Here is a 23,566-nt window from a genome sequence, read left to right on the forward strand (position 1 = left end):
CCAAATTAACTTCGTAAATGATAATTTTACAAGGTTTGATCAATAATTATGTAGACTGGTCCAATAATTGTTTTCATACTACTTGCAACATATTAAAATTGGTACTATTTGAAAGAGTAACCCCTTTTCCATTGACTGCCTTGATTAGAATGCATAATATAGCATATTGCGAGACAACATGATATAATGCAATCGTAGTAACGCGCTACCGACCCAGGTGACATTTTATCGTAATTATGCTTATTTAAAAACTTAATAAATAAATATCAGCTGCAGAAGTTCTAAAATAAATCCGCGACTTTGTTTGACGACGTCTGCCCGACGCCATTTGAAAATATGACGTCAATCAGCATTTACATTTTTAAATAAACAGCGTCTGCTGTATGACAGTCACGCATGCTATAAATTTAAATATGTCGTCACCAGAAGGTTTGGAAATTCGCGCAAACATTAAATTTTGCAAAGAAGTAGGGAAAACACCATCCGAAACGTATGCATTCAAGTGGCATTGACGCTTTTCCGATGACCGAAAGTCCCTTGAAGATGATGCAGGTCGTGGACGGAAGTCAACAATCTGACCGTCAGCCGTGTTGTCAATTAAAGAGAAACTGCAAGCGGACTGCAGAATGACTGTACGGGAGCTGTTAGAGGCTGCCAATGTCAGCTATGGAACCGCACACAGCATTCTTACCACAAAATTTAATATGAGGAAGGTATTTAGCAGTATTCACTTGTCTTCACTGATTTCTAATTTAGAGAAGCATAATAAAAGTTTAATACTGGATCGATTGGGGAATATTCAAATTGTTGCAAATTATTTTGATGAACACTAACATTTTATAAGTTGTTCTTCCAAGTTAGGAAATCGCAAACAGTTATTTTTATCATGTTCAAAAGCACAAAATCATATTTTATCATTCTGATAGCCGATGTTCATGCTTTTGCAGGTCCACGCACGCTTGGTGCCACGCATTTTAACCGACATCGAGAGAGACAGGCGCGTGAAGGAGTCGGGGAAGTTTCTACGGCTAAAAAGATGACTTTCTGAACAACGTCATCACGACAGATGAGACCTGGTTATATCTAAGAGAACCAGAGACCAAGGCACACTCAGCTGTATGGAGGAGAGCTGTGTCACCGGCACCTGAGAAAGCACGAGTCTCACGTTCCGCCGTTTAACAGATGAACATGATGTCTGCGGACTGTCGGGAAATGATCCTGTGTCACGCGGTGCCTGTTGGGAGGACGGTCAACGCGGAGTATTATTCGAAGGTAATATTCATTTAAAGTTGATAACAATAATAAACATTTAGAAGAAGTTCAATTAAGTATACTTTCCATATTAATTTACGCATTGTAAAACATGTCCAATATATCAACAATTTGGGTAAATCCATTTTGCGCAAATTGTTTAATTATAAATAGAGATAATCATCTTGTAGTTGCTAAACACCTGTCATGAATACAAACGCAAATTATATAGCACACTTCTAACTGTAATATGACAGTGTGTCTCTTATAACGTTTCAACATTGTGAAATGGTATTCGGCTGTGATCTCATCCGGGCGCTTTGAAAAAAGAGGAGTGACATCCCGGTTGATCATTTCAGCCTCCATCGCGATGGTTCTTCACCGCTGATGTCTATTTCCCAATATGTATGTATTTTGGATTTGCAAATTTTGTTTTAGCTAGGTTTTGGTATATTCCATTGCTTTTAAGAGTCTCCATTAATTTGCTCCCGACTTTTTTTGTTAAGTCCGCCTTTTTTAAACGTTTCTTCTGATTCCATTATCTGTTTTCGGGAATTTGGTACAGCTTATAAAAATGTGGTTAACTTCGCTATGCAGTTTTGTTTAGCGGAAAGGTTGTCTAGAACTGTTATTTGATCTACTCAGCCATTTTAAGTTAGAATATCGTTTAAGATGATAATACCTGAGTCTATCTAGGCTTTATACAATAAGAAAATTAATGCTAAATTTCAAATGTGTGTTTCCCCATATAAATTGATTTCTTATCCAATCAAACGTTTTGCGTTTATTACTACTTTACATACTTTTATTTTGCACCCATACTTCAAACACGTTCTTACAGAAGTCTGGAATGTTTTCACTTACACTGTTAATACTATCTATAGCTGTAAATACTAGGAAGCAAATGTCACATTCATCCAGGAAGCAGTTAAATATGATTTTCATGTGCGTCAGTAAGACATTTGACCATTTTTATCTTTTTTAATCATGTAAGATTCAATTTATATCATAATTATTTCACCAATAGTGCTGTCACCAATAAATATTATTCGTTTCATCTTTACCGTTTTATTGTCCCTTACACATTTGCCAATTGTGCTTTTACTGTTTTCTAATTTATATTTCGGCTTATTCTAAATCATTTGCGTTACGTATTCAGAGCGCCGTAATCTCAGTAGCAATAACATACAAAAATGCAGAAACTGGACACGCCTGTTGTATTTCACGGTTTAAGCTAAACGTTTCAGATCTATACCCATTATTATAACTGCATGCTTTATTATCGAAGTATATAGTTCAGAAAACTGACCATTCATGGAATGAAAGCAATCATAACGGTGAACTATCATGATGAAAAATAGCAAAGGCTTTCCGAAAGTCTAGAAATAGTTCTTTCCCATCTACTTGTAATTTGTCTATATAGCCTTAGACATCGTGTATGCGCCTTATATTTATAAACTAAAGACAACCAGTTTTATGTGCATGATAGTTCACGGCTATAATACATTCATTTACAAGACTGTCAATACCCGGACTTTTATCGGACTTCATTTCAAACACTGCATTTATAACCTCTTCTGAACTAAATAGCCTTTGCATTTATTTGTATTTATCGGTAAGTTTATAATCTAAATAAGTTTATTTTAGATCTGTTTTATATCTTCAGTATACATTTTGTTTGATGCATATACATTTTTACAGTTCATAACTTCTTCATTTAAAATGGCTTTCGGTCGCGGCTGGCATAAGGGTCTATTATATAAATTGAGACAAAAAGTCGTTGTCTCGAACTCTTCGTCATCTTGGGCTGATATACAGTCAGGAGTACCCAAGTCTCTACTCTCTGCCTTCTTCTTTTTTCATCTACATTAACGACATTGTTTCTTGCATTGAAGCTAAAAATGCGTTTTCCTGGATGAAACTAGCCTCTATAATGTTATCGAGACGTTCCAGCTATTATCATTAATTCTGATCTTCAAAATCTAACAACTCGGTCAAGGAAATGGCTAGTCACATTCAACTCTCCAAAACATAGTCAATGATTTTCTCTTGGAAACGGGATGAATTGATTCACCAACCCTTGTTTATACAAAATTTCCAGATAAAAAGGGTTTAGTCGCATAAACATCTCGGTCTCTGCCTCTCTGATTATGTTAGATGGAAATATCATATCAATTATTTTCTCAACAAATCTTGGCAGAGATTACATATTAAATATTCTGCGTTCCCTTAAATTGGTTTTGTCCCATTCTTGCCTTGAAAAATTGTAACGTAGCTTGATAATGCCGCATTTGGAGTATGCTGACGTCGTGTTGGACAATTGTAGAGCCGATTTACATAGCAATGTCGAGGCGATTCAGATTCAAGCAGCACGAATTGTAGCCGGGGCCACAATACTTTGTGACATCCACAGTCTATTGGCTTAGTTAAAGTGGGTCACCCTTGCATATAGAAGAAATAAACATAGACTTGTTAACTTGTATTAGATGAACAACGGCATTACACCTAATTATTTAAATTCCTTAGTCCCCACCCAACCTCAAAACCTTAAAACCGCTATCGTCTTAAAATGTCCTAAAACGTACCCCTATCTGTTTGTCGAACTCAGTCATATCCCTTATCATTGTTTACGTACTATCCGAGTTTGGAGCTACCTTTCACTAGCAAAAACAATCGGAACCTATCCAATCTTTTAAAATTAAACTTCACATACACCTTGCAAGGTTATTCCCGCTTTACAACGTCGGTTCACGGCGATATCAAATCACTGTCGTCTTATGCTTGGTTGCAGTTCTTTTAATCATGATCTTCACATAATAATATCATTAAATCGCCCTTATGCGTCAGAAACGCTATTTAAAGGATTTCCTATTTTCTTCTTATATGGCCCTTATACTCACCACAGAGAAAGGTTTTTTTTAGTGATATCCCCTGTGTACTTACCCTTAATGCTCTTCTCTTAGGTGACAAAAAGGTACACATTTATATGTGAACAGAGGTTTATATCATCTTCAAAGAGATTCCATCTTGTTGGGAAAGCATTGTCGGGGTTGTGTGTCATATATTCAATCTTATACGTATAAAGCTACATTAAATAAACATAATAACAGTATATATCATTGCATGTTCTTTTAACACGTCACTAACTATGAGTTACAAACTAAGCTAAAGTTTTAGTAACTTGCTTTTGGATCCTTACTTTTTCGTATTATTGTAATTGTTTTCTGTTCATGTTAAATTGGAATGGTGTCCGTTGCCATTTCATTGTGTACGTTAAGTGTGCAAATTGATTTTGTGGATTGACTTGATTTTTCAAGGTATGTGAAATATTTTATATTTTGTTCTCTTTCCTGGAGAAATTTTATTCGAGGTCATTTATATAGTTCATGTTTTAGTTAGATATCATGAAATCAATTCTTAAGACTAGGCTGAGTGAGCGCAGCGTCAGTCATCTAACTGACGTAAATTGAACTCCCCAAACGAGCTGTTAACTTAGTAGTCATGTTGAAATGTGAGTTGTCTAAAACCGGTACAATATCATAAAATATTAGTATTAGCAGCAGCAGATCATGAAGGGCATCATCGTCTCAAGTTGCATACTATTGTACCAGATCACCAGTGCCTGTGAAGCCCCGGTTTATTGTACCTTGTCTATTCTTAAAATCTTAGAATTTATTGATTTACAAATCATCAGACTGTATAGCACAGGAAAAAACTATATAGCTGAATATATTATTAAGTAAAAGACTAAGCAAACCGCTGCTCGTCAATGAAATTTGGTACCTATCGTTTGGCATTTTATCATCACATAGGAAATGTCATGAGTGAGGAAATGACTTCACACGTTTTAGGAATACCGCTCCTGGTATTCAGATATTTTAAAAAATGGATGTATATTTAAAATTGTATGGTATTCCTGAAAACAAAAATAGGGCAGTAATTTTGCAAACTCAGTTTCAGTTTTAACGTTATAACTGTTAAAACGATTGTGACGATACTAAGTCACTTTCGTTGGCACGATGTTGCGCGAGATGTTGGTATTGTGTTGTGGGGGAAACCGGAGTACCCGGATAAAACCCACTTGTCCGGCTTCGTGACCACTAACCAAACTCACACGCGCCCAGGCCGGGAATCAAACCCGGGTCGCCTGGGTGAGAAGAGAGTGCGCTAGCCGCTGCGCTAACCGAACAACAAACTCAATTTTGATGAAATTCAATCCAGTGCTAACATGTGTATACATAAAAAGGGTTTTACCCTTCCAAATAATGACAAACAATATACAACAGGCTTTTGGTATGTGATATTAAGCAAAAGAATTTGGCATAACTCAGGCATTTTATTACATTCTCATTCACAGAAGTTGGTAAAATTAATTATCCTACAGACCTATAGCCTTTACGGATTTATTGTAAAACAGGTAAAGCTATCAAATCAATTTACTGTTATTTTTAACAAAATACTTTATTTACAAATCAAAATGGGAAGGAAGAATACCAATATTTGCCTTGCTTGCCAACTGTCTATGAACATGACTTAACAAATACACAACAAAAGCAAAGGTGCAGAAGAAAAGTAAAAGCTGTAAAAGGCGATGGCAACAATTGGAAACTCTTATATTTTGATAGCAGTGCTCTTCTATATAGTTAATAGTAGATATATCTAAATGAAATACTCGTGAAATACTGTTTGTCATGAGATTTTCCATCCAAAATTGTTATCTTAATTTTTGAGAACTATTTTCCTCCAGTTGTTTTCATTTTTCTCCGATTTCTTTACAAGCTTTGTAGAAACCAAGTCCCAATTGAGTTTGTTCAATTGGTTTCGGTTGTATGTTATTACTATAAATATTGGCATTAATATTTTGATTTGTAAGACATAAAACATTTTATACTTGTTGGTATGAATGGGAATTTGACTATAAAAACAACAACAACCAAAACCAGAAAATAACAAACAAAATGACCCTCATAATAATTTTACAATTTTGTGGCAATATTTGAATTAAATTAATGATTAAACTAAACTAAATACATTGGGGAAAGACATTTTACATATGAATAGGAAGCTTATCGAACACATTTATTCATTGCGAAGTATTACGGTATCCAACTCATTGGACCGGTTTCACAAACAAATCTAAACATTAACTTAACAAATTAGTGACAAATTTTATTAATTGATTAAATATTAACATCAAAAGACGTTTTATTTCTAGTATGCATGAAGATATTGTGATTAATGCTAAATATGTTTGTGTTGCTTTCTACGTAGTAAGTATCCCGTTTAGTGTAAGTTAGGTTCTTGTACAATTGAACCGTATATTGTTTAAATGTTTGCTACACGCGGACTTGTACTTTCCACTGTATTATGAATTCGATTCACGGGCAAACTTCGCAAATAGTAAGTTATGAAGTATGGCAAAGGGCGACCAATCTAAACGAAGCAAATTGAGCCGATCGGCTTGAACTATGTTTCTCCGGAAATTTAAGGCATTGATAAAGTATGTCTGTTCACAATTCTTTCTCTCAATACGGTGCATATCTGGAGAAATCAAATATATTTTGTATTGTATCGCTACTTTCGTTTTTGGGATACCAATCTCCGTTTGTGGCATGGTTGTAACGCGTTGTAACTTTAGAATGTTTTCTTTTTGACCAACCAAAAAAAATCCAACTGTATTTCCATGTTTAAGGGGAATAACGCTAGTCTCACCACTAGCGGGCTCAAGTTAAAACTGCTCAAGTTTCCTTTAGGTAGACAAAATATGCATTGATTACAAACGAATGCTCAATTTAAGACTGTTATTACCACATGTTTTTTTCTTTAAGCAGGACCATAATCCCAGATACCACGCTAAGAGGCTATATGTTTGATTCCTGAGGAAGAGGATCGTACTGCTTAAGTAACGGCTCATCTAGCGATCTAAAGTGAACCCCTGATCAACCCAAGTTACTTGGGTAATTCATTTGCTAATCAATCTTGATAATGATATTATGATCACAAACACTGTCCTCAAGCTTCAATATAGTTGAATAATGAATATTTACTTGGGGTTGTCTTGATAAGTTAATGAATAGTAACCGTCGAACGTCACGTATTACCTTCCTGCTTTGCACATGGTTATATCAAATATCGACATCTACTAAGGGAGTATTAATATGTACAGCACCGGACCTTTTTGACTCGAGTGTATGAACTAAAGCACGAATTATGCGTAGCGTGTGAAACAAATGTCAATACTACAACCAAACATTTCAAATATTTGTTTGTAAAAGGGTTATTGGATTATTATAATCGAAAAATTTTCTATTGAACGTTTTTTCAGTCTTGCTGATATCTTATCGTACAGATAAAGATCCTCAGGTGAATAGGTGATTGTAACCTCAAAGGCAAAGAAAATGGATCCAACCAGTCACATTGAAGAAAATTCTTTATTGTACAGCATATGTCATTATATTAGGGCAAAATGAAGCATGACTTAAACCGGTCGATACATAAAATGCAAGTATTATGATGTTGTGTAACTAAATCAAACAGAGAAGAATCCTGTTTTAAATTTGCGCAGATTCCTCAATGCACTGTAAAATTTAAGACATGCGATTTTGAGTGGGAAATGATATTTTAGTTTCATTAGACATTTTATCCATTCCACATATGGAAAATAATGTGATTATCTGGTATCTTTTCTCGACAATTGATATTAAAAAAAAATACAAAATATAAATATCTGTGTTTGTTTATTCTGTACATTGATCGATAATATATATTTTTTCATTATTTGTATATTCGTATTACAGATTATTTGAAGTACTTGTTCAGAAACATTGTTAGTATATAAAATACAAAGAACATCAGAAAAATCAATTGGAACCCCCAAACAAGTATATACAAATACTAATATATTCTTTGCAGCAAAAGTAATGCAAACCATAAATACATAGGTGTAAACATTCATTACAATGGTCTGCTACATGCAAACCTTCTCTATGTACATTACCTCTCGTCTATGACATACCTTAAACGCCTATAACACTTTAACACACTGAAAGGCTAGATTAATAAGAGCAATTATTTAAACAAAAAACCTTTCAGCCATTGGTTTCCATGTATCAAATATAGTGTGTATTCTGCAAAGTCCTCCAACATGATTGAATAGCTATAGTAAACAAGATGATAATGAAAATGTACAATGCGATCATAAAATATCAAAAATGTTCCTACAGCCACTTCATTCACTATAAACAACGAGCGTAAAGCCCGAGCTATCAAAGGGGTTAATCGGTTCGGTGTTGTTAGTTTTCTGTAACAAATTGTCAAGCTAATCCTGCACATATTGACGCGCATAGATTATCTATGAATGTTTCTAATCAAATGCTACTTATCGCATGGTACGCTAGCATATTTAGCCTAATTGCCTATCGGATAATACTCTGATAAAATAAAACATGTGATAAAAGGACTCAAAAGCATAAATATATGCAAATATTTACAACGTTATTTACAACACAGTGCTCATTTTTCCATATTAAATACTAGCGTTCTGTTTCTTATGTAATGACGGTTATACAGATGATATGTTTGCAAGTATAACCATGTCTGCAAATGTTATACAGTACAGCTTTACATGTCATCATATATTTGTCAAATGTTTATTCATTTCTTCAAGTCAAGGACACACACCTGATGATATTGCTCTAAATTAGACAGCCGGCTTCATTCACTCTTATAATGTTTAACGCAGCATTCCCTCTTATAGTGTATAACGCAGCATTCCCTTTTAAATTGTATTACGCAGCATTCTCTCTTATGATGTATTACACAGCGTTTTCAGTTGCGTTCAAGGAATGGAGAACACACTCGTGGCAGAAGTAAAACTGCTCCTAAAATATCAAATTCATATAAAATTGCATTTAAAAATGAAGTATATGCATAAATTATTTTTGAATATATAAAAGGAAGGCATGCTCGTACTTTCAAAACATGATTGAACTGTAGTCAGTCTACACGATGAGAGCAAACGAGCACAATTAAGTTAGCGACGTAATAAAAATTCAAAACATCACGATGTAACAACAACGTAGTTACGTAGTTACTACTTCCTGTTCAATGTGACAGACAGCTTGACATAAATGTTAACAGTTGCAGAATTTAAATACAATATTAGTACAAATAGTTTGTGGTTAACACACAGAGATTTGCATAGACTCAAAATGTATTGTTATTAATACTCTGTTATTTTTGTTCAATAATTGTACAGTGAATTCATTAACATTCGTATTAAACAAGCATGGTTAAATTGCGTCTCTAGTTGAGTGTATGTTAGGACTTGAACCTTGTCCACTTTGAGAGGCTTATTGTTAATTATCTTCCCACTTCAATTGTCCCTGTAAGTTATTGGTTTCCATTGTATCATTGTGTTCCAAACCTATTATGAAGCAGATTATGAATCACAATCATACAAAATAGACTAATAGATAAATTATTGCATTGCAACAGTATTACCTTATTTGGAATAGCGAGTGGTCTTCTAACTTTGACATGATTCACCGCATTGACCACACTGACTTCATTATCTTCAATCAGTTTTTCGAGTAATATCGAGACAACACATAAAAGGCCGCTCTTTCCAGCACCATTCCTGTCACAAAGGCCATGTAAATTTATGGATGTTCAATCGTTAAATAAAATACAATGTTTTCATTCCCTCCATAAATTTGCGGTATGTTAGATGTTTAATTTACAGTATCAATCTATGCCTATCAATATCGGATTGTTCATTGTGATTTTGATTGTACAAAGGTTATGTTATAAAATAACAGACAATAATTAAAGGCGAATGGGAGACACGCAAACTTAGTACGTACAGACAATGCAACAGGATCGGTCCCTTGAGGCGAGATGATTTGGAAGCGTCTTCTACTTCATTGATGAATGCAACAAAGTGTTCTGCCGACTTCGGAATATTGAATTTTGTATCCCAGTCCAAGTATTCATAGTGTGGAATCATCACGTCTGTTTTGGTCTTTAATATAGCAATATCATACTTTCACAGGGAATGTTTGAGCTGTTATATAGTCAATGCATTTAACACTGCTGTGGTTGGAGGTGGTGCTATTGTTTAAGTCGTTGGTTGTGGTGCCTTTGCTGTTCTTGTTGTTTTGTGATCGTTGTTTATATTTATGTTTTTTGAATTTGTTTTCGGACGTAAGAAAACTGTTTTAAATTAAATTTAATTTTATAAAAAAAAGAGAAAATGACATTTTGCTAATTTTGGTAAAATCACATGTCTTAAATCTGACCTTTCTTTCGTGTTTAAAATGCAGCATTCTTTTTACAAAGTGTATCTCATTCAGAGCTGTTGATGATCGTACGGAAACCATATTCTTCTTCAATGTCCGATTGTCACAAGGAAAGTACAAGCCAATCCCCTGTATAAAACAATGTAAGTAGCAGGAAACCAATTGTTCGTATTTGCATTCCCTATAAAGGATATCATCATTGTATCTCAGTATGGGGTTCATTAGCTATCAAAATTTATAGAGAACGTATTTTATGTTTACGGACTAAATACATAAAAGTCGCTAACATTCTACAACGTGCAGCCCATTTATTAATGACGCCATGATAGAACTTGTTTAACGAATAATATATATTATATATGCGAATATTGACAATCAATAATGACTTCCTTATAAATGATTTGACATTTATAAAAAAATCAGATTAAAACATGGTGTTATAATATTTGAAGGTAAGCGTAGAAGATTAAAAACGTAACTTTTTAAAATATATTGACAGTCTGATATTACCTCATGCTTTTCCAAGTGTCCCTCCATACTAACGATACATGAACAGTTTTCTTGAACAGCAAGTGTGATGAAATCAGAAACTGTATCAGGCAGAGGTGTTTGCGCAACCAAAAAACGATTTCTCGTTCTTAAACTCTAAAAGTACAGGTTTAAAAGGTCATAAATGATAATTCCAGCAATTCATTAAACGCAAATTATCATTTGAATATATAACATTCACTTACGTTGATGTATATTGCATTGATGTAATCAGATTCGCCTGGTTTCAAAAACAGATACAGACGTGGTCTATTGGAATCACCTAACGATATAAAATACCAAGAATACAGATCATGTATACACATAAACACAAATGTTCAACATTACAAGATATACAATTTTCAAATGAAAAGTGGTTTTGAAATTTCAATCTATTTGATGAGATATGTATATGTGTAAATCGTTGCATTTGAAACATATGTAATATATGTATGATTTCATGTTCTTTAAAGAAAAAAAGATCTTTTGCAAACAAAACAATCGAGGTACCTGGTATATCCGCGAGTTTCCTGTTTTTGATTGTTAGAAGCCGATTCCTTCCAGTAGCCTGTAGCTCCTTATCCGACTTTTGCTCTTGGTTCAATTGCAGTTTCTGAAACATAATGAGAATGCATTATTACATTTAAATATTATATTATACTATGATCATTTTTTCATATAAGCTTGAGTAAAATATGCACATAGTAATTCAAACATGGATTCATTTAAACAGTCTATACTTTCAGTAGCAATCGTACCTCAAACTGCTTGTGTACCTCCTGTTGGCTGGACATCGTCATATATTCATGGAAGTGGTCTCTTTTTATCAACGACCCCTCCATGGTCAATGAATGGACCAAAGCTTGGTAAAGAAACTTGTATTGACTCTTTAAATATAAATCATATATATTAAATAACCGTGATTCTTAGGCATAGGGTAACATCCAGTATTTGTTAATTTTCGACATATTGTTAAAAACCTTTAAAGAATGCATTTTTGCTACATTTTGCTATTCATCTGAATCTGTCATGGGTTCTCTAAGATGAAATGAAATTGGTAATGAATAAAAAATATATTATGTACTTAACGAGAAAATAATGAAAAGTAAGGATTCAGTCTCCTTTCTGCCCATTAAATATATTGCTTTGAGTTCAACTACTATATTTAATTCTGATTTCCATCATTTTCAAAATAGAAATGGTACTTCTAAATTTCACATATCAATCCAATGGTTAACATACGTCGCCATAGAAGAAACTGAGATTTACTTACCACCAAATTGCGGAGAATAATTTACATTGTGAAATAACGCTTAAGAAATAAGGAACGGTGCCGTATTGCGACAAATGATTAATCGGAGATGTCATATTGTCTGAGCAAGGATGTCGATGGTTCGGGGTGTGAATTATAGTTGTCTATGGAGCGGACACGATCGTGATTCATAGCAGGTTATAACTCTATTCACAATAGTGATAACGCTTATAGCACTATTCACATTGCAAAAATAGTATTATACATTATATAACAGTTAACATCCCACCATAGTCTGAATCATGTTGAGTCTGTTCTTTCTCATGTTGAGAACACATCCCGGGATATCTATTGCTCCTTCCGCCTCACCCTCGTTAGTCAGAATGTCCAGAGCTATATAGGTTCCTGTTCTTCCAACACCAGCACTGAATTCAAACAGATGTCAATATCAGTCTTTTGAATTTTCCCTGAAGAGAGACTCAAACACGCATGTAATTTTAATTCTGTTAATCTAATTTTGATTTACAAGTAGCGTCAGTTGCAATGCGTGTTTTTCCATGCTTTATGATATTTTTCGAGAGTGTCCCAGTAAATCGTTGTATGTATTTTTATGTTTATATCTGGCATACAATACATTGAAGCTAACACTATTTCATCAGCAATTTACCTGAATGGAAAGCCGTTTAACTTAAAGAAATGATAACAGTCTGAAATTTGCAGCTTAAACATTTAACCATGTATGCCAAACTATGCATAGGATTTAGTGACTGTTTTAAATGACTTTTTGTAAGAAAATAACGTTTGGAAGACACGACAAAAACTTACTCAATGTTGAAAAACTGTTTCAAAAAATATTATGCACTGTTAGCGTGTGTGATTCCATAACACGTATCTAAATAGATTTATTGCGTTTGAAATTGTTTTATGAGGTTGAGTTCTTATTTAGTCAATGAGTCAATGTTTCTATTTATGTACTTCAGAGACGGGTTTATTCCACTATGCTATGCATTAGCCAATGCATTTAACAACTTAGATACACCTAAGTTACCGGAAAGGCCCGTCTATAAACGGCCGAGTTCATACATTTTCCTGTAAGCCAAACCATTTATCCTAGTACATATCAAATTAAACACATATTTGTGTAATACACAACCATGTAACATCTCTATTAAGAACATACCATGCAAAACGAATAATCACTGCTCGCATTAAATAGTCGCAATGGAACTGATACGGCTTTCATTAATAAGATTACCTTGTGATGGTAAGGGATCGCTTCTTAATCTAAACGAAGTTTAATGCATTGTTTTCGAATCGTTTATTATCATGAGTTTTTGGTGTAGGAGTCGTAAGCTTTTTAATTATTTCCTACACGTTAGGGATTGTACGCTAAAATAAATGTATCTGGAACACAGTTTGACATCTAACCTGCAATGCACAATTACTGGTCCGTTAAAGGTACTCGGCAAGGCGTTCACCCTCTGTCTTAACTCTATCAATGATGTAACATTATCAGGGACGTCTTTTGCTGGCCAGCTTGTGAATTGAAGATGATGGAGACTTCTTTCTTCGGAATTCTGTGTCCATGTTTAAAAAAGAAAGTAAAGAGCCAAGAAGAAGTTCATTAGATAACTATTTTATATGTGTTATGGTTATGGTCTTCAATATGTACAATCATATTGCTCTTCCGTTGGTACAGGCATATCTATATAACAATGAACGCCACATGTTCGGAAAACCCCTGATTAATATAAAACCGACGCATGGGTTTGGTCAATTGATGTTTTATTAGGGAAAAATGAAATGGATTTTTCATTGTTGTAGTTGGGTAATCCCAAAGACAAATTGTAAATGAAAAGTACAAAAATAAATCTTGAATACTTTAAAATGAACTCCATAAGTTTGGGAAAACATCTGGTCAGTGCTCGGACTTCAATAATCGTTAAGTGACATAATCTTGTCATACACCGAAATGCTTAAACATTTACTTCTCAAAAAAGCTCGTTTATAGTCACATCAGAAATATCTAATTGAAATGTACCTTAGAAAGCGTAAATTGTCTCCAAATGAAATCTGCGTACAATTTGTCCACCTTGCACACAACTTCTATATCGCCGTATGGTATACGTTGATTATGATGAGGCCAATATTGCTCGCATTTGGTGCTCTGCAAAGAAACAAATATGTGACTAAAATTCAGGACCATCTAGTTAATGAACTTAAAGGCGAAGGCAGTATCTTTCTGTTGTTCTTCAAATGGCATACGACCATAGTGGAATGACCAAATCCATACATCTTGCATCTCTTTATAACATTTACTGACGTATACATGTACTTATAACCTAAAAGTTGATGTTGCTTTGTAATCCAGTTCAGAATTGTTTAAAAAATTTAAAGTATCAACAAAACCATACCATACTTTATAAGAAGTCTATTTTAATTAATATGTAATATTCAAAGTTCCACCCACATCAAACTTAATCATGGAAGGTAATCTACCTTTCATTAAAAGATCACATTACCTCACCCTCTACCAAATTGGTCAACATGACAATCTTCTCCACTTCCTGTTGCCAGACCATTCGCCAGAACTGGCCGAAATCGTCAAGCTGTTTAGCCATTGGACCTTAGAATTGTATTATTGATTCTTAAACATGTATATAATCAGCAAATATTCAATACCGTAAGCAATTAGGTTTTATATCAATTTAGTTAATTATTCACGAAAATGGTCGTTAACGTTGTGATATAATTGTTTTCATATTGCATTATAATACATTAAATTATGTGTTAGAAATACGTGAAACTTACCCAAGGTAGAAATGTATGCATTTCGTCTTCTGAATCCCTGAGAAAGAGAATCTAAACTGTGTTAGTTATAAGAACCTTAATTTATTAAAAGTGTTTATTCGCGTTTTTCCATTTATTCATGAAATATGTGCACAAATCCTGGCTTAAATAGTTCTACAAATGCAAATCATCCATCCTATAGCATATACAATATTAAGTTGGTCTGTAATGCCTAAGCCAGAGTGTTATATGACAGAACAGAACATAACAAAAACATGTATTTGGACTTGACCATTTCAAGTTCATCTTCAGACAAAAAATATACAAGCCACGTTAAATTATTAAAAATATAATGTTGATTAATTATACTTCCTTAAACACATAAAAAGAAACTTATTGGTGAGAATATATATATATTTTATTTTTTTTACACGAAAATATAATTATATAATTGATCTATCGTAATGAGTGAAAGGTTTGTCACTAATACGGAGCTTTAAATTACTGCAGTTTAAAGTAGGTGCAATGGTAATAATAATATTGATTTATTAAATGCATTTAATGACTATATAGGACTGATTCTAGTGTACAAATTAATGTTAAAGTATTGGCCACAACGACGCGTTTGTAATGTCTTTTACACAGAGATACGATATGTATTTGTTATCTAGAACAAGAGGCCTATTTCAATAAGGAATTGTAGCCATAACTGCACTAATATTTAATGTGCTCAACAAGAGTCACGATTTATCAACATTACAATTACATTCTACGTATGTTTACAATATATAATACCTAATACATGTTGGGACACCAGCTTGGAACGGTCTATAAACACGAGTTAATTATTGAGCGTTGGTGTTTTACTCAATTGTATTGCAAACATAACGATATAGAGTATATATTTGTTGATTTCGGTGTAAGATTGTACTTTCTATCACAAGTGTCATGGCAAAATTATTGTCAAGAGTTGAGAAGACAAACAGTTAAAGAATTTTTTATTTATCATTTATTTATTATATTATTAATTTTCTGCAACATTTTCTCATTCAGAAATGACGTTTTTAGTTTAGATCAAGGAGATTTTAAAAATAGTTCTTTAAGTTGATATGTTCCCTCCTAATCCCCAAATTATTATGTTCACTGTTCTTATTTCACTGGTGAAACACAACCTTTCATCAGAAAGCATGAAAGAAATTATGATATAACGTTTAATTTTAATAACCGATATCATTTTCATTCATAAAATGGGCTCCTGTGTTACTGACAATAGACTTATATAAAGGATAGATACAATCATTTTGCCTTTTAAGAAACAACATACGTCTATATAGCTTGCATTAATGTAGTCTGTGTCTCCGCCGCGTACTAAAACTCGCGTATCATCATCTGAAATGAAACAAGCAAAACATCTACTCTTGCAACGAATACAAATAGTATGAACAGGGTACAAAAATGAATTGGAATCCACAGGCACCAGCGTATATTTTTAACGCTATATAGCAATGAATGACAACTAAATTAAAAAGAAATTGTAAGTGGCCTTACACGGGTAGATTCTTCGATACTTATTTTTGTGCATGTTTAACTTTGTTTGTGAAACTTCAAAGGATTTCACAAAACCGTATGGAATTTTCTGCAATAGATAAATCGAATTAAACATATTAAAAGGCTAGTTCATTATGTTAACATTTCAACGCAAAGTATGTGCACATTACCCTCGAGGTAATGCCATGAGCAATTATGATGAAGTACAATAAGGCGGCGAAAGGTACCTGAAATTCTTCTTCTAGTTCCTTTAAAGAAATATTTTGTACATGTTCTGGAAGATCGGAAACATTCAGTTTGCTAACTTCTCTAGCGTTGTTATAATAAACACCACATCTTTCAACAAATAGTTTTGCAGTTTCATTTGCGAAAATATCATCTTCGTCTGCAAAATCATTAAATGGAGATAACATCAGGTTGATTTTAGAGAAACAAAACTTTTAGAGCATTACATTGAGTTGATATGAACAGATATTTCTCTGTAATAGATTAAGTTTGAATGTTAATGTGCACTTTAAACACGTATCCTCTCTTTATATATACTCAGTCATATCGTTAGTTGGAATTAACATTAGTTTTATGAAATGACACATTTCTCTGGCATTTCGTTAGTTTAAATTAACACGAGCTTTATAAAAACACATATTCGTCTGGCATATGGTTGGTTTGATTAAGCACAAACACCGTATACACAGAGTAAACGTTTTAAAAAAAACACCTGTACCAAGTTCAAGATTGTCTTCTGTCAAATAAGGTGTATTTTTCCTATCAGAACTACCCGTAAGTAGACTTTCGTAATCGGGGTTTTCTATGATGATGACAGAGTGAAAATTGTCAGTATCCGCATTAGCGTTCCCTGCTCGCGCAGCTCCTAAAATACGAAAACAAGATTGTTGCCCTATTGTGTGTCTCTATTGAATTATCATTATGTGTTTGTTTGTTCAGTGGCTTATTATTTGATTGATAATCGTTCATAAAAGATGGGTCAATTTTCGTATAGATAAAGTAATTTAGCGTGTGGTGTGCACGTCTACCCAATGCGTATAATCGCTAATAATTTACTTAATTCAAACGTACTGTACCAAATCCTAACATCTTTAGTGCAAACATTATACGTTATAAAACACAAAAAGAACATAACTAATTGTACAGAGGGTTCATACGTACTTCCTTTTTTCACTGTTGCGTACAGGGCGGAAAGGTTCTCGGTTTCTTTTTTGGATAGTTTGCTTCTTCTGAAAATAAATAAGGTACCCTTTACATTTTCAGGTTTACTGTTACCAATATAACCTATGATTCAAAAATGAAGTAGCTTAAGTCAGAAGTAAATATTTAGTGTTCAACCTTCTCCGAAGCAAACAAAGTCCAACAACCACAATGACAGCAAGAGCGACTACTCCTCCGCCAATTCCTCCACCAAGAGCTTCAATTGACGATGGATGTTGTTCCACTACTGCTTCAACTGCGGACATTTCAAGAGCAAGATGAAATCAAAATGAAAATACTGTATAGAACAACTAGCAAACCAGGACCACTTTGTTCAGGAGTAATTTCAAACACGAATTGCACTAAAAATAATTCTGCTTTAGTAACAGAAAATTTTATTACATTTTATTCATTCTAAATGAATACTAATGTTGAAATAGTATACTGAGTCTAGTATTACCTTGATGACAAAATCTTCCCCGGTATCCTGTTTGGCAACCGTATAAACACATTCCTGACTCTTCAAAACAAAGTGTGCTATTGTTCTTTGGTGAACAATGGTCATCACACTTGTTTTCACATTTCTTTCCAAACGTATTTGTTATGCATCCATATTTACAATTGCCATCAATGCCACACTTGGAATATTTACAGGTAGTGCTGCATTCTAGTCTACATTTAGGTCCATACTTGGTATTATTTTTGCATTGTGTGCACGATCCATCTGCTTGACTGCAAGATAAACATTCTTGGGCACATTTGTTGTCACAGGTTTGATTCCAGTATCCATTTGTGCAGCCTTGAATACAATTTCCCGAAGACGAATTGCATTTATTATTAACGCATTGTGAATTGCAAGCTTCACATTGTCCATTTCTATTTGGATAATATCCTCTCTTGCAAATGATGCAATAATTATATTAAAAAACTTAGCACATGAAAGACAATTCTCAAGATAGCACAAGCAACATTTACCATCATTTGGATAAAAGGAGGTGTTCGTGCATGAGTTGCAGTTAACTGAATTATCGCAAATATCTGTTCTACATGTACACAGTTTCTGCGTGTTCGAAAACCCAGGTTTGCATTCGGAACATACGTCGTGTTGTTTACAAGAAAGACATGACTCCGGGCAAGACATGTTACAGTGTTCTCCGAAATAACCACTTTTGCATGATAAACACGACCCATGCTCTTTTTTGCAATTATTTCCTTCGCACTCATCAGGACAAGGTATTTGACAGGATACCCCAAAGTATCCGTCATTGCACGTTAAACAATGGGACTCATTTCCACATGTCTTACACCATTGAGGGCATGTTTGCTCACACATGTCTCCATAGTGTTTATTGTCACATGTGTCACATTTATCTCCTTTCCAACCAGATTTGCATGTGCAAGATCCGTCTGGTGCTGAACATGTATCAGAGCATCCTGTAGAACATTTCTGTGTACAGTCGTTACCGAAATAACCCGCGATACACTGGTCACACGTCTCTCCGATATAATTGGCATTGCAATCGCATGCAGCATTTGTTGACACACAATTACCGTTAACGCAGTTTGCTGTACATCTATACTGACATATATTTCCAAACCATCCATCCGTACATGACGTGCACTTTGTAGAATTGACACACGTTATACAGTAATTGGGACATTTTTCACATAGTTCTTGTTGTAGAAAATAACCGTCAATACACCCATGACACTGTGAATTAAGAGTACACGTACATCCCGTGTTTTGACATTTCATGCATGCACCATTTGTAAGGTAATATCCGTGCCTGCATCCAATACAACCGGACTGCTTATTGCATTCCAAACAGTTATATCCACAATAATGCTTACAATTGGCACCATAATATCCGGTATTACATTCTGTGCAACAGTGCCATTTCTGACACGTTTTACAATGACTACTACACTCAGATTCACACTTGTAACCATAAAAGCCAGTTTTACACTCTTGACAGCTATGTCCTCTGTCGCCGTTACATATGGCACAATTAGTTATACTGCATTTGCTAACACACTTATCACCCCAATACCCATCTAGGCAGCCATAATTGCAGTAATCTTCGGTTCTACATGTGTAGGACTGTCCGGTTTTGCAGCAACCACAGTTCTGACACTCAATTAGAATTCCTATGCGACATACAAAACATTTTTTTCACTCCACAAGTAAATTAAATTGTTTGGACTGATGCCGTATCATGGGACTTTGGAGAACATATTCTGATACCGATGGTATCATTAATGTACGTGCATTAAGCCTTCACGAAAGAACACTGAAATGTTCAAGCCTACGCAATCCCCTTTTAAAAATATAACAAAAACTAGAGTATTAGAGCGATAGTCTTTGGTAAACGTATTACAACTTTACTCATATGACGTTGTACCTACCTGGAGATTTATATCAAGTACCTTTACTTGTAGTATAATAAGTAAATATGTGGAATCTCATATGACTGACAAAAGTAATTACATATATACTATTTTAGTTTGTTGAGTCGTTTGTCCATAATGACGGTTATTATAGCATACTGGCACACAATGAAATCACCTTTTATATTATTTTTGCACTATACTTTCATTTATATGGTTATGACCTATATCTATAAAACAAAATCACCTTAGTTTAATTAATAAATGAACTTCCAAAAACTTCCAAAGCCACTATAGGAAAATTGAGAGATTTCTTTACTCTTGATGCATATAAGCCTTTACCATAATTTTGAAACAACCAGTATGTTTATAGATGACTTTGTAGTTATTATTAAGTTTTTCACAATAATCCGGAAACTATTATGTCAAATGACGGTAAACAATCCAGAATTGCAGAACATTACATATATCAATGTAATTTAAATCGCCAAACTTAAAACCGTGTAGATTCATTGTTTAATAAAGGGGTGTAAATGCATTTTATTTATTTTTTGACAGGAGAATAAGCATTCGATGAACTTTTATTACAGCAAAATAAAAAGATATTCAATATTCATTCAATAAAGCTGAATAAACAAGCATGTACTATGACAACAAGATAAATGAGTACTCAATATGTATTTAGTTTAGCTTTATAAATATGCATTCAATATGCATTTATTTCAGCAGAATAAATGAGAACTCAATATGCATTTATAACAACAAAATAAATGAGTACTCAATATGCATTTAGTTCAGCGTAATAAATATGCATTCAATATGGGTTGTTTTTTCAGCAGAATAAATGAGTACTCAATATGCATTTATAACAACAAAATAAATGAGTACTCAATATGCATTTTGTTTAGCGGAATAGATATGCATTCAATATGCTTTTATAACAGCAGAATAAATGAGTACTCAATTTGCATTTATAACAGCAGAATAAATATGCATTCAATAAGCATTTATAACAGCAGAATAAATGAATACTCAATATGCATTTATTAAAATGTAATAAATGAGTGCTCAATATGCATTTAGTTCAGAGAAATAAATTAGCATTCAAAAAGCATTATTGTAGCAGAATAAATAAACGTTTAATAAGCATTTATTACAGCAGAATATAATATGCTTTTCTTTCAGCGGAATAAATAGGCAATATACATTACAAATGATATCATGAAATGTGACGGAATAAAACAGAGGAAACGATCGACATACTCCTTAAAAGAATCTACAGTTAGCTTAATTGTTAGTATATAAATACAGAATCAATATATCAGATATATTAGAGAGTTTTGAATGAACATAATTGCTATCGCAGTTAAATGTGACTAAAGTTAAAACATTTAACTTATTTTTAACTTTGAATATTAGTTTAAAAATGTCATACAGAAGACTTACTAAATAAACATATGTGTTGCAACTTTTGCAAAATCAGGTTTTTTTTGAACAGACAACAATGTTAAATTAAAATTCTTCGAACATGAATTATCTCTTGAAAATATTTTTTGAAAATGAAACTATTTTGAAGTCGACACAAATATTCTTCTGCAGACTAAGAGTTTTATTCCACCTGTTTGAAAATTCAAACGGAAATATTAAATGTAACCATTTTCATTTTAGAATGACGATGCTTTTCATGTTTTTTATGTTTATCAAGAGATATTTTAGAAAAAGACCTATTCGTATGTACCTGTCCATATCTTGATTTTTGAAAGAAATGCAAAACAATATTATGTTTCTTATCCGTCTGAGTACAAGTATATAGAAATGTATGTTGATTGTTAAAGAAGCTTTGTGTTTAAGGCTAACACTGTGAATGATGTATGTGGAAGTTTAACGTTGTTTCTGTCCATATGCACTTCTTATTACTTTAAATACTACAGTTTCATACTTTACTTTACCTATAAGATGTTTGTGTTTATATCTGTAGCTTCAAAGACGATTCACCTGGTGAAAATATGTTTGTTATCATTTCCTCGCTTTTGAATACACTGCATTGTTTTAATAGCAATAGTTTAATTTCCATTCATTTTTTTTGAGAAAAAAAAGATAAAACATTTAGCAACTGTAGTGTCAAGATGCATATCACGCGAACACTAATGAAGATGGTATTGTAGTTTGATGATTGTTATACATTTCTTCTTCACAGAAGTACGCGGGCTTGAAATATAACAAATGGCAACACCAAAGGGGCCCGGAAATTGAAACAATATCAATTATAGGTTGCTAAGTCCGGGCGACCATATTTTTTGTATGTTATATAAAAGTCATATAGTTTTGAAAACAAACATCTAAGTTGGTAAGAAAAAAGAGTGTAATGAGAAATAAAGGGAAAAACGAAAAAATACTGACCTTGAGCTTGCACAAATATCAGCCACAGAACCACCACATGGAAGCAAACCTCCATGCTGATGTCATGAAAAAATACAACTTAAATACATTCAAATAGATATGTCATAACTTAAATTAAAGCAACACAATTATAGCAAGTATTGTATACTTCAAAACATATGCAAACTTTAAATTGTTACTTCGTTTGTTTCCAAATGAATTGCGATTTAAAGATGAATTGCCTTTTAAATATGTCACCACACACATCACGGCAAGTAATCAAATTTTTAAAACATATTCCTAATTCAAATTCCTTGGTTTCTAAATGCATCACGATTTTGAAATTAATCATCATTTAATCATCAAGTTTAAACAATCCAGCCTCGAAACTGTTTGACAAAGAAACAAGGAAACGCTTGCTGATTGTTTTACGGGATTTGTGGTTTACGTATTCATATAAATTTCATGATAAGTGTTAAGCTTTATAAAGAGTGTGTAAACGCCTTCAATATTAAAAAAGTAAATGAGGATAATTAATCCCACATACCACACTCTTAGACAACAATACCACTCGCTAAAAAATACAAGACTTTTAGTTACAACAATAGAAAATGAATGTATTATACATGTTGAATAATAGTGTTAGAACAACTAGAACGATAATTTGTTATCTACTCAGGCCAGTACTTATACCTAAATTAAAAGTATATTTAATAGTTCACGTATGCAATTTAGATCACGGTACATATTTCATATTTTAAATTTAAAAATTAAACCTTATATTACGATTACGCTCAGGTTCGATATAACCTAATAATTCTTTTTATTACGTATTTCATTTTCAACACTTTCTTAAAGTGTTCAAAGTAACGTTTTCTTACTGCAGTGCTATTGTTTCAGTCAACATTTTGTAAAATATAAGAAA

The 23,566-nt window shown here is 33.3% G+C and overlaps 1 protein-coding gene across 2 annotated transcripts; it reads right to left on the reverse strand.

The window, feature by feature from the left end:
- Positions 1-8,284: 8,284 nt before the first annotated feature.
- On the reverse strand, positions 8,285-23,016 carry LOC128205340 (receptor-type tyrosine-protein phosphatase kappa-like). Of its 2 annotated transcripts, XM_052906906.1 has the most exons (20): positions 18,335-18,988; positions 18,013-18,130; positions 17,836-17,903; positions 17,393-17,539; positions 16,896-17,053; positions 16,669-16,756; positions 16,445-16,509; positions 15,142-15,178; positions 14,853-14,956; positions 14,372-14,497; positions 13,759-13,907; positions 12,620-12,755; positions 11,837-11,965; positions 11,589-11,691; positions 11,285-11,361; positions 11,061-11,195; positions 10,551-10,679; positions 10,116-10,273; positions 9,754-9,889; positions 8,285-9,131 (listed from the first exon to the last, which is right to left on the reverse strand). In XM_052906906.1, the coding sequence occupies exons 1-20, from the start codon at positions 18,384-18,386 to the stop codon at positions 9,066-9,068; spliced, it is 2,181 nt and encodes a 726-aa protein (XP_052762866.1). In that variant the 5' UTR covers positions 18,387-18,988; the 3' UTR covers positions 8,285-9,065. The 2 variants fall into 2 exon arrangements, with proteins under 2 accessions (XP_052762866.1, XP_052762867.1); XM_052906907.1 differs by lacking the exons at positions 18,013-18,130; positions 18,335-18,988 and adding an exon at positions 22,663-23,016 and having other exon boundaries at positions 16,896-17,539.
- Between the last annotated feature and the right edge of the window lie 550 nt (positions 23,017-23,566).

Source organism: Mya arenaria, chromosome 10 (assembly GCF_026914265.1).
Source record: "Mya arenaria isolate MELC-2E11 chromosome 10, ASM2691426v1".
Taxonomy (NCBI): domain Eukaryota; kingdom Metazoa; phylum Mollusca; class Bivalvia; order Myida; family Myidae; genus Mya; species Mya arenaria.

Coding starts and splice junctions, on each gene's coding strand:
- LOC128205340 (XM_052906906.1), bottom strand. CDS start 18,386: ATGTGTTTATACGGTTGCCAAACAGGATACCGGGGAAGATTTTGTCAT. Junction 18,131..18,334: donor GGGAAGATTTTGTCATCAAG/GTAATACTAGAC, acceptor AAATGTCCGCAG/TTGAAGCAGTAGTGGAACAA. Junction 17,904..18,012: donor CTTTGTTTGCTTCGGAGAAG/GTTGAACACTAA, acceptor ATTTATTTTCAG/AAGAAGCAAACTATCCAAAA.